The sequence below is a fragment of the Arachis hypogaea genome, chromosome 2, assembly GCF_003086295.3.
Source record: "Arachis hypogaea cultivar Tifrunner chromosome 2, arahy.Tifrunner.gnm2.J5K5, whole genome shotgun sequence".
NCBI lineage: Eukaryota > Viridiplantae > Streptophyta > Magnoliopsida > Fabales > Fabaceae > Arachis > Arachis hypogaea.
Genome location: NC_092037.1, coordinates 95595835 through 95607976, shown reverse-complemented (window position 1 = coordinate 95607976; position 12142 = coordinate 95595835). Strand labels below are relative to the sequence as shown.

Sequence of the window (12142 nt, the reverse complement as noted above, 5' to 3'; positions counted from 1 at the left end):
TTGATGACTGTTTCCTATTTTGTTAGTGTGGATGGACAACCTAAAGGTTTGTTTAAACCTACAAAAGATCTTCGCCAAGGGGATCCTCTTTCTCATTATCTTTTTGTACTTTGCGCAAAGGGGCTAAGCCATCTGCTCTACAAAGGAGAACAAAATCATGAGTTGGTTGGTTTAAAAATCAACAGTAATTGCCATATTATAAGCCACTTACTTTTTGCTAATGATTCAATCATATTCACAAAGGAAAATTCTACTTCTTGTCAAAACGTACTAAATATTTTGCATTTATATGGAGGATTAAGTGGTTAAGAAATTAACCTGGCCAATTCGGTAGTTTTCTTTAGCCGTAACACACCGCAACAAGAGAGGATAAGACTGGCGAATTTGATACAAGTTCTAAATGTGGGAGCACAAGACAAGTATCTGGGTTTGCCTACAACTATACAAAGATCCAAAACATCCACATTTAGTTATGTAAAAGAGAAAGTGGCAAAAAAAACTACAACAATGGAAGAGATCGTTACTATCAATAAGCGGTTGGGAGGTGCTGATGAAGGCTGTTGGTGCTGCCATCCCAGTCTACACCTTTGGATGTTTTAAACTGCCTGAAAAACTCATAGAGACATTCAAAGACAATTAACGCAGTTTTGGTGGGGTCAAAAACATGATGAATGAAAATTACAGTGGATCAGTTGGGATACATTGTGTAGACCAAAATGTCAAGGAGGTATGAGTTTTAAAGATCTCAAAGCTTTCAATCTTGCGATGTTGGGAAAGCAAGGGTGGTGATTTCTTACAAAACCTTATTCACTGGTTACAAGAGTCTTTAAAAGCAAGTATTTCAGACACTGTGATTTCTTGAAAGCTGGTGTTGGAAATAATCCTTCATAGGCGTGGAGAAGTCTACTGGAAAGGAGAAAAATCATTGAACAAGGAGCAATTTGAAAAGTAGGGAGACAGAGTTCAATAAACATTTGGGAAGCAAATTGGGTTAACAACGAAGGGCACTTAATAGCCAAACCACACATTCAAATTCAGACAAACCTCATTTGGGTTTCTCAATTGATGACAGACTCAGGGAATGGAACTCCCAATTAATTAATAATTGTTTCCCAACAAAAATTGCACAGTCAATTTATAGAGTCAAGATATATGAAGACGGTGATAAATTGATATGGAGCAAGGAAAGAAAGGGAGCTTCCTCAGTCAATTCAGGTTATGGAATTGCTTTCTAGTTATACCATCCTCCAATTGAATTTATTGCTGATAGATTTAAGAACAAAGCTCTATAAAATTCTGTATGGGACTTGGAGATGCCAGAAAAGGTGAAGGTTCATGGAGGGTTCCCTGTCCGATTGAAACTGTACAGAAGAATAGCCACAATCTCTGAAATATGTCCTCGCTGCAACCAAGCTCCAAAGTCAATTATGAACTGCTTTGTCTCTTGCCCATACTTGAATGTTATTTGGCAGCTTGCTGACATGCATGGAGGAATTGGGGAGGAAGATGCTGAGGCTTTTTACACATGGTGGATCGAGGTTATAAGGGGGGCCGAACAGAAGATCTAATACTCGGATGAGGAGTAGTTTAGTAGCAACCCTGCTATGAAAAAGATGGGTAGCAAGAAACAAATGGAATTTTGAAGAAAGAAAAATGGCACCCCAAGAAGTATGGAAAGAAGGAGTGGAACTCAAAAGAAGAATATCGTTTCAAAACCAAGCTAATGTAGTAGCACTAAAGTTTTCTTTTCTCTTTTAATGTTTGTTTTATTATCTGATTTTTGGATGACCCTTTCTATTCTTTGTGCGTGTCCTGTAAGGACTTTTTTGTACTCATTTTCCCAATGAATGCAATCCTATCTTAGTTAACAAAAAAAAAAAAACCCAACAGACAAATCGAATCAATTGTGTAGTACAAGAAATTGAAGAGAGAGCGGAAAATGCGCCAAAAAATAAAATATATGTCATCTTTTTGGACAAATTGCACGAGACAAAATGAGATAAAATCTTAAAAAAGAAAGACCACTTCCAAAATATACATATAAAAATGACCTTCGCGAAATCACGAAATAAAATGAAGTTTAAAAAAAGACCGTTGACCACCGTGAAAAGGACAAAATGAAATGAAGTCTAAAAAAATGGTGAATTTTAGTGATTTAGTATGATTATAGAAGGATGGTTATGTTAATTATGTAAGTATTATTAAAATTAAAGTCATATTTTTTTAATATTTTAGTAATACTTTTTTTTAAGTAATTAAAAATATTATTTTAATTTTAGCCACACTTTTTAAAACACTATAGTCATGATAGTCACCATAATATAGTCATATTAGAATAATCCTAAAAAATAATATATATATATATATATATATATATATATATATATATATATATATATATAGTTTCTAACATTAGGATATTTATATGGCATAAATATGAGGAAAAAGAAATGTGATTCTAAACAGAAGCTACAAGTTAGGCTTGATGCAAAAGATAACATGGTTTAAACATGCGATTGTAAAGTAAGGCGCCGAAAAATTACAAAACAGGTTGGGGTTAAAACGACGTACTTAACGTCCGCACACTGATCTCATACAAACTTCAGAGTTCCAATCTTCCAAACTTCAACAGAACCTTTTTTGCATGAATCAAACTTCCACAACTTTCTGTGACATCGTAAACTTACAAGCTTCACCTTCTGCGTCCACAACACATGTCCTAGAGAACTAACGTATCGCTTGCTATATCTAAAGTTCACACGTGACGCTAAAACAAATTTCGAGTTCCCTGAATACAAGACCTTAGAAAAAGAACAAGCAATAAGAACAAGGTTCACAAAGATTTCAACGATCACTTTGATGCATCAAACAAATTCAAGATTACATCAAAGAATACATGAGTCAAGAAGAGAAGTTTAAACAACACAAGGCACACATCCAAAGAACTTAAGCAGACATATGCAGTTAATATCAAACGAGATTGCATATGAACAAAAGAATAGGGCCAAAAAATGATCAAACTACTTTTCACAAAAGAAATCTCAAACAAGAGTTTCAAGGTAAACTATGAAAGAACAAGTCATATGACACCAGCAGAGTTCAAGACACATAACCGAGAATCCTTGAGGAGCAACTTCTAACATTCGAAAAACCCACGGTTTGCGTTACTAATAACTCGTATATATCATCTATGATAATCCATTAGTGTTCTCATATACATAAACTATTAGTGTTAAGCTGGCCAATAGAGGAAGACAGTAGCTCCAAGGACAACAGAGGTTAGTGGATCAGACCCTCCAACAAGTAGCGTTAGTGGAGCAAAATGGAAAAAAGATTGCATGCCAATAGAGACAACTTCAATGGGTTGATGGTACAAGAAATTGGAAGAGGTAATAAAGAACAAATTGGAAGAGCAAGCTGATTCTATAAAAGAGGCCTCACTTCAACATTTAAAAGTAAGAAAAAGAGAGTGATACAAGAGCATCATCTCAACATGCTTGAGCTGAATTCTTTTTCTTCAATTTGTGTTTTATTTATACTTTTAGTGTTATGGCTATCTAGTGTCATCTTCTGTAAATGAGAAAAGGCTAAATATGTGAGTTGAAAAAGCTAAGAGAAAAAAGGCACGAGAGATGCATGAAAAAACCACGGAGTGTTTTTGAGTTGTTGACTAAGGTTTAGTTTCCCTTGCCAAGTTGGGATAGCACTTAGTGGTAGATTGAATCTACAGATTTTCCTTACCAAGTTGGGATAGCACTTGGTGTTTCTGAATCTGATTAGATTCTCCTTCCAAGTTAGGATAACACTTGGGTAACTAGGCTTTGGAGTAGAAAATTTAGTGGAAGATATTAGATGAATTAGGTTGTAATTCATTAGTATTGGTATTTGTAATATGATTGATTATAGTGGAAATTCCACTATGATTGTGGTGGAAATTGAATGTAAATTTCATTGCATTTAGAAACCGAACCAAAATATATACTGATCTCATTCTCTTCTTTCCTTCTTTGCTTTTATCTGGTTTTAGAGACAAAATCGAAAAATCTCCTGCATAATTAACTTCTACAAAAACAAAATATAAAAACTCTTTTTCTTAGTTAACTAGATTCAACCCAATTATCAACTTCAAACAATTCCATCAAAAGCAAAATAAAAATTCAAACCAAATAGTCATGCAAGCGCACACACACGGAGACACTCCCCATAGTTTAATAGTGATATTACATAAAATGTTTGCCAAATCGAATAAAGTAGCATACAAGGCAACAATTTTATTTGGAAACTGGACCTTTGAGATGGTAGATATTTAATAATCTTCCACATCTTAAGGCCTTTTATTAGAAAAAGCAGAAAACATGAATAAGCACTTGCATTTCACGCACTTGCATAAACACTTCTCCCTCTGCTGCATTCCACGCTTAACTAGACCTCTGGGACATGAAGCAAAATGAATCAATAATAAGAAAGATGAATTCTTAAACTACCAGAGAATAAATAAATTTTGATGGAAAGTAACAAATTTTCACTTTTCTTAAAAATAAATTATATAAGTAAGAACTGATTTTGGGGACCAATAATCAAACAAATTAAGATTAGCAAAATTAGTTTTACCCCTCCAAAATAGATGCTGAGCATCCCATTCCCAATAAACTTAACAAATTGTGCTACTAAAAACCACTCATTTCCATTTAACTTGAATACTTCAATATATATAAAAGATGGGGAAGGCAAAATCCTAAGCTTAAATGGCATAAATTGGAAATACAAGGTGCAGCACCCTGTTAACTATTCAGAAGGTCCTAGGTTCTAATACCTTTTACGTAGGAGATAGTGCAATTTAACAAGATCAAGAGATAGAAATAAAAGAAATTGCAAAGAAGATATGGACTAAAACCATCCAAAAAATTCATTAACACGACTAACTTTGAACTCATCAAAATATTTGGTTGATGTGTGTACTTTATTAGCTGCTGACATTGACAACTTTATATTGCAGGTGAAATTGAAATACGAACCGATGATTATTGCATGCTATGCAGAATTCAGAAATTTAAAATATAATACTCTCTTCATACTTTATTCGTCGATCATTTTTAAGAATATGGTGATGTATCCCAAAACATTGAGTACGTGATACTACTATTTTGAGTTATAAATGTACCACATTTCTAAACTGGTAGATACTATAACACAGATGAAGAATTTTGGAATATGAACAACTCTAGCAACATTTACCAAAGGACAGTGTGGGGAAAGGCTTACCTTCACATGATTCCTTTGTGTAGTGGAAAATGTTCTTCTATTTCATTACTCATACTGTGTTTGCTCGAGAGAAGGACATTTTTTAATGTTAATGTGAAACTCAGACTTCTCATTTTTCTTCAGCTTTATGTAGCCAGGAATTGCCTCTAGCTTTCTGCAGTTTACGATTGACAGAGATGAAAGAAAAGGCATAAAATTTGCTTGGACGCCATCATCACCTAGTCCAACCCACTCTTCCCAATTATCCAGCTTCTGGAAGGAAAGTGTTCTAAGCATTGGAAATGCAACAGTTGATCCTATTCTCAGAAATTCAGAATCCACCACCTTCTTTATACCGGGCATATTGATTATTTTAAGTGATCCAAGGGATGAAAGTTCTCCAAGCCTGGGAAGAACACTGCATTTGTCACAATCAGCAAGCGTTAGATGTGTAAGCATCTGAAGTGCTATCATCCAAGTGGGGAACAAATTTCCTCTGTAGTAAAATATCCCGAGATCTTCCAATTCAGGAGGTGCTTTCAAAGCTCCAAGTACCCTTTCATCGTTGGTACCGGCTCCCGGAGCAGTAAACCAGAGCTCTAAGCCACGCAAACGTTTCTTATTCTCTAGACCTGCTCTTTCAGCATCAGAAGCATCAGTTTCAGCTCCCAACCCATCTATGGTAATATTCCCTTGGATATTGTTCAGCTTTTCTAAGTCTCCAATGTTGCATGCTTTGCTTCCAACAAGAGAATTCCCAAAGAAACGGCTTAAGGTTCTGAGCGAGGTTAAACATGCAATCCCTTTTGGTAAGTAACTCAGACTGGTTGTCCAAAGAATCTCAAGATGTCGTAGCTTGATCAATAAATGAAGTAATTAGACAATCTTTTTTAAAGGATACACATGCTATGTGTATGCAGCACTCTTATTGTTTCATGCCTACTAAATTTTATCTGAAAATGAATTATAATTATAAATTCACTTCTTGTTACTGTGATGATTTTCCCATCTATTTGTAATACATAAAGAAGAAAACACAAACAACATTAGTGTTTCGGTAAGAGTGATGATTCAAAAGGAATATGTCCGTTGGAAACATGCAACAATCACGCCTACTTCCAAAACTACCTTAATACTATGATAATAATTTAATTTTTTTACAATGATAAAGTTGGAAAAATCTGTCAGTATCTCAGGTATTTAGTGGTATACTATGATAATAATTTAAATTTTTACAATGATTACATTGTAAAATTCCTAAAATACCTTTTTCTTTTTTTTTTTTCAAACTAAAATCCTAACCCTAATTTTGACACAACACACTCCCTCACACACACTCACCAAAACCCTAGCCGCACTTACAGAAGAGGAAGGAAGGAAGGTGGCATCGGTGGGCGTCACTGCCACTGTCACCGCCGTCGTGTCGTTGCGAGTAAAGCCAGAACCGAGGGAGAGAAAGAGCCGCACGACGAGAAGGAGGCGTCATCATCCCGTGGAGCTCACGTCACCGTCGAGGTCTTCATCGTCGCCGTCCATAAAGGTTTGGAAGACGTCGTCGTTCTACCCATGCCTACGTTTTGCGCCGCCAGATCTGTCGCCGAGAGAGAAATAGAACGCGCGTGGAGAGAGAAGGGGTCCCAAGGAGGTTCTGCGGCCGTTGGAGCTCCGCTGCTGCTGTTGCCATGGCCGCCACGCCTCTGCCGCCAAGAAACGCATAGCCGCCGCCGTCGAAGCCAGCCTCGCTGTTGTTGTCATAGTTGCAGATTTGGAGCTTCGAAGAGACAGAAACGCCAAGGAGGGACCATCCGTTGCTGCGCTGTTCCAGTCGCCATTCGGATGTACCTGAACCAAGCCGTCGTTGCCACCGGAGCTGAACCGTTCCTATCATTATCCTAGTCCAATCTTTTTCCTTGATTCTTCTCCAGCTTTCATGTCCTATTATGCTACCATTTAACCTGTCTTGTCATTGTTTTAGTTCGATTTTAGTTTTGCCTGTTTTAGATTCACAGGACTATCGCCAGCTAAGTGTGAACTTTTGATTTGATTTCTGTATGAAAACTCCTTTACTGATTCACTTATTATTATCAACTATTATTTTCTAATTAAAATTACTTTGATGATAATGTTTGTATAGTCTCATGTCAATTATAGATGTATTGTCTAGTCACTGATTTACAAAACTCACCCCTTTTTTTAAAAAAATATTTTTTAGGAATAAATATTTGACTATGTGAGAATTTCTATTCAAGAGTAACTGTTTGCAATGAGTATTTATTTTTTATCAAATTTCTAGAAGTATATGCTTCATATGTTACAGGCAGGATACAACCGTTCTTAATTATTTTAATTTTTTTAAAATTTATAACTATTTATTTTAGAACTTGTAAAATATTTATAACTTACTTATTTGATTTATATTTTAGTATGTTAGGCTTGCTATAGAATTATTTTCCTAAGCGCCCGTTATGACTCATTTTGGGTCATCACATTTATGCTTTATGTTCAACTAATAACGCGTTCATTCATGTTCGAGATTTGTTTATTGGAAGCCATAAGGATATTGCACCGAAAGCAGTTTCCTAAGAAAGAATGATGCATAAGGATATTGCACCGAATGCTTATCTAAATGTATAGACAGAGTTATCAGCCGCTCGAACAACTTATAAGAGACAAGAGTGGCAAGTCTGTGCAGGATCTTGGATGTTCATGGGAAATGATTTGTAAAGAGTGGTTCTTGGCTTAAAACAACAATTTGATATTGGAAGGCAGGACTTCATAAAGGAAGCCAAAATGATGGATGGGGATGGGTCAAATGTAAAATTGTTGACCCTTATGGATACTAGTTTTGATGTGATACCAATTTCTCTCTATGATAGAATTCAATATATTCATTTCAATAATTCAATTTGAATTTCTATTGTCATTGAAAAATAATTATTATCAATACTAAATGAAGCATGATTTTTCAAAAGAAAAAAAAAGTATAGATAACTAATTTTTAATTAACTAACATTAATTAATTTTTTTAATTTAAAAAATTCTCATTTTTTTTAAGATTTAAGATTTAGAATTTAAAAATTAACGTTTTTTTATTAAAAAATTATAATTTAAAATATATAAATAAATTATTTTAAAAAAGTTAATTGATGTTGCCTAAAAAATTTAGTTCCTTAACATTAATTTTTCTACAATAAAATACCAATAAGGATAACTTTATATATATATATATATATATATATATATATATATATATATATATATTCTTAAATTTTATCTACAACCAAAATATTCTTAATCATCTTAATCCATATGTATAATTATATATAAACAATAATTAACTTGAATTATTCGATGTAGTGTAGTTGTTATTTAATGCTTCATAAAGTCTACAAAATAAAAAAAGATAATTAAAAAAGAATAATAATATTAGCAAGACAATAATCTCAAGTTATCTTATTTAATTTAGATTTATAATTTTATATACATAGTTATATACTTATTACATCTAAATTTATTAATTTATTTCAACAATAATTATAAAATGCATAAAATAAGAAGATTTTAAACTGATTTTTATTGTCTTTTAAATATTTTTGTTAAGAAGAGTAAGATTGCTCTTTTGTAACAAGCATCATCTTCATTATTGTGATTTAATGGGAATGGCTTGGAGAGGTTGAGCCTTATGCAAAGTAAGTCCAAATTTCTCAGACATATCCAAATCTTTTGATTTTTGTCCATTTGCTAGCTTCCAATCATAGCCATTTAGAAGAGTAGCCAACGCAATGTGCACACTTCTATAACCCAATGGCAATCCAGGGCATATCCTTCTTCCAGCACCAAATGGAATTAATTCAAAATCATGTCCATGAATATCAATTTTACTATCTAAGAATCTTTCAGGCATGAATTCATTTGGATGTTCCCAAATACTTGAATCTTTTCCCATGGCCCATACATTAACCAAAATTTGTGCATTCTTAGGAATCATGAATCCAGTTATCTCAACATCTTCATGTGCCTTGTGTGGTGCTAATAATGGGGCAGGTGGATGCAAGCGCAAAGTTTCTTTAACCACTGCTCTTAGAAAAGGAAGCTTTGAGATATGTGATTCTTCAATTTGTTCATGATTTTGTTCACCTTTGCCAAGAACACATTGAAGCTCTTTTCTAAGTTTTTCCAATTTTTCTGGATTACGTAATAACTCTGTCATTGCCCATTCTATGGTGATTGATGTTGAGTCTACTCCAGCCATAAATAAAATCTGACAAAATTGAAAAAAAAATACAAAAGATGAAATAGTATTCAATATGTTAGTGTTTGCGCAACAAATTGCTAATTATTAGAGTGTAATAATATTATGTGAAGCATTTTACTCAAGACATTCTTTAATTTTTCATGTCAATTATTATCCTTCAATATTATTTTTCTAAAGAAGTTCTGTGTCAAATGTTACAAAACATATGCACAATAGTACTGGTTATTATATATATAACTTGATGAACCTTAAAGAATCACTAGTAGTGTGCATTTTTATAAAAGAAAGATGTCATATGTAATATTATATCTAATGTTAAAAGAAATCAAAATAATTTATCCTAATATTATTTACTCATCATAACCAATCATTGTATTACCATGTTAATTACCATGTTAACAAAAATAATTAAGAGTAAATATTGTTTTGTCCCTAACGTTTGGAGTAAGTCTTAAAGTTGTTCATAACGTTTCAATCGTACTATTTAAGTCCCTAACGTTTTAAAATTGACTCAATGTTGTCCTGCGGTTAGGGATCCATTAATAGAATTGACGGTGGGACAAAATTGAGACGATTTTGAAACGTTAGAAACATAAATAGGACAAAAACGTTGGGGACAAAAACGATACATAGAAATAAATTTTAGTTTTATCCTTCAATAATATCAATTTTTTACTGTACATAGTATTCAATTATTTTTTAATCATATCTAAGTAAATTACACTTAATCACATTATTTCATTCTAAATAAATTTATTTTTTTTATAATTTTACACTTAAGTTATAAGTTAATATAAAAATATAAAAAAATTATTTAGAATAAAAGTAGTGTGATTAAGTGTAATTTACTTAGATGTGATTAAAAAATGATTGAATATTATATACAGTAAAAAATTGATATTATTGAAGGATAAAATTAAAATTTATTTTTATGTATCGTTTTTGTCCTCAACGTTTTCGTTCTATTTAAGTCCCTAAGCCGTCAATTCTGTTAATGGATCCCTAACGGCAGGACAACATTGAGCCAATTTTGAAACGTTAGAGACTTAAATAAGACGATTGAAACGTTAGAAACAGCTTTGGAACTTACCCCAAACGTTGGGAACAAAAACTATACTTTACTCAATAATTAATTTTCAAATAATCCACTACTTCAAACATTATTTAGAAGTATAAAGTTGATTAGATAATTGTGTAAAATTCTTTACAATATCAAAATTAAACTTTATATAAACATACTAACAAAAAGAATGTACTTAAGTATTCAACTTTTTAGCCCAAAAAAAAATTATTTCAAAAGCTAAATCTTGAATTATTTGATGGATTGGACAAGATACTCACCAGAAAGAGATGCACAACATGGAGACGAGTCACTTGAGAATTGTCTTCCAACATAACTTCTAAAACAGAATCTAACACATCTTTGCCTCTTTTGTTGGTAGTCTCCATTTCTAGAGCCATTAAATTCAATCTTTCTTCTATAAGACCATCAACGAAAGCTATCAACTTTTCAGTATACTTGGTCATCCTTGCACGTGCACCTTGTGGATCAAGGAATCTAAGGAATGGGAAGAAATCCACCACATTAGGCCTTCCTGATTCTTCCCCAATGCCCCAAATTATATCCTTGAATTCTTGAGACTTAGAAGAGTCGTAATGAGCTAAATCCATAGAAAAGAAAGCGTTAGATATAAAATTAAGTACCATTTTAAAACAAGTCTCACTGAAATTCAAAATTTCGCCTTTTTCACTTTTATCTTTCACAAAATCCATTAATTCTCGCAGTTTCTTTTGTCGAAGAACTTCCGTGGAATCAAGTTTTAGTGGAGAGAACACTTTCGTAGCACAAACTCGTCTAAGGATCCTCCATTGAGTCGAAGGTGGCAACCATCCCACTGAATACAAATGGTGATCAAGTGCTTTAACGGTATCCGGAATTGTTCTATAAGAAAAAATTTGGTCATATTTTTGGAGAATTTGTTTGGCTAACATAGGAGATGAGATAACTATGGTGGTTATGGTACCAAGCTTAAGAGTCATTATTGGTCCATATGTTTGAGAAAGCTTAGCAAGTGCTTGGTGAGGTTGGGTACCAAGTTCTAAGATGTTTCCTATGATTGGTAAAGGTTTAGGTCCTGGTGGGAATTTGGTTGATTTAGGTGTTCTGACGCCTAATTTGGATTTGATGAAAATGTGATGGATAATAATGCTTATGGACACAAAAGAAACTATAAGTAGTGCTAGATACTCCATGATCATCATTGATTCTCATATGTGTATGTGGCTAATCTCTATGGAACTTATATATATAGCCCTAATTGAGAGTTATATGCAAGGTAAGGGTAGTGTGATTGTTTTAATTTTTTTAAACCGTACTATTAATTTGACACTTTAATCATCTATATAATTGCAGACGTTTTATAATGATATTTTTGAGAAGTTATTATTTTTTCAACTTCTATAAATAATAATAAATAATAAAAAAATAATAACCTTTATTTTTTTCACTATATTAATCTTCTTGTTTTAAAGGATATTTTCTCACATATATATGATTTGAAATTCGGATTACTAAATATGTGAAAATTATAACATATTTTCAGCATTTTAGTTAAATTGAATGGTATAAAAGAATAAACCATGAAA

General features: G+C 32.9%; 2 protein-coding genes across 3 annotated transcripts; both read right to left on the bottom strand.

Annotated features, from left to right (window-relative positions):
• Positions 1 to 4167: 4167 nt before the first annotated feature.
• On the bottom strand, positions 4168 to 7129 carry LOC140177401 (putative disease resistance RPP13-like protein 1). Its single transcript, XM_072210495.1, has 3 exons — positions 6857 to 7129; positions 5263 to 6096; positions 4168 to 4430 (listed from the first exon to the last, which is right to left on the bottom strand). The coding sequence occupies exons 1-2, from the start codon at positions 7127 to 7129 to the stop codon at positions 5308 to 5310; spliced, it is 1062 nt and encodes a 353-aa protein (XP_072066596.1). The 3' UTR covers positions 4168 to 4430; positions 5263 to 5307.
• Positions 7130 to 8792: 1663 nt separating this feature from the next.
• Positions 8793 to 11882, bottom strand: LOC112753068 (cytochrome P450 76T24). Of its 2 annotated transcripts, XM_029293029.2 has the most exons (3): positions 11248 to 11851; positions 10838 to 11157; positions 8793 to 9502 (listed from the first exon to the last, which is right to left on the bottom strand). In XM_029293029.2, exons 1-3 carry the CDS (start codon positions 11756 to 11758, stop codon positions 8882 to 8884), a joined length of 1452 nt encoding a protein of 483 aa, XP_029148862.1. In that variant the 5' UTR covers positions 11759 to 11851; the 3' UTR covers positions 8793 to 8881. The 2 variants fall into 2 exon arrangements, with proteins under 2 accessions (XP_029148862.1, XP_025657373.1); XM_025801588.3 differs by having other exon boundaries at positions 10838 to 11882.
• Between the last annotated feature and the right edge of the window lie 260 nt (positions 11883 to 12142).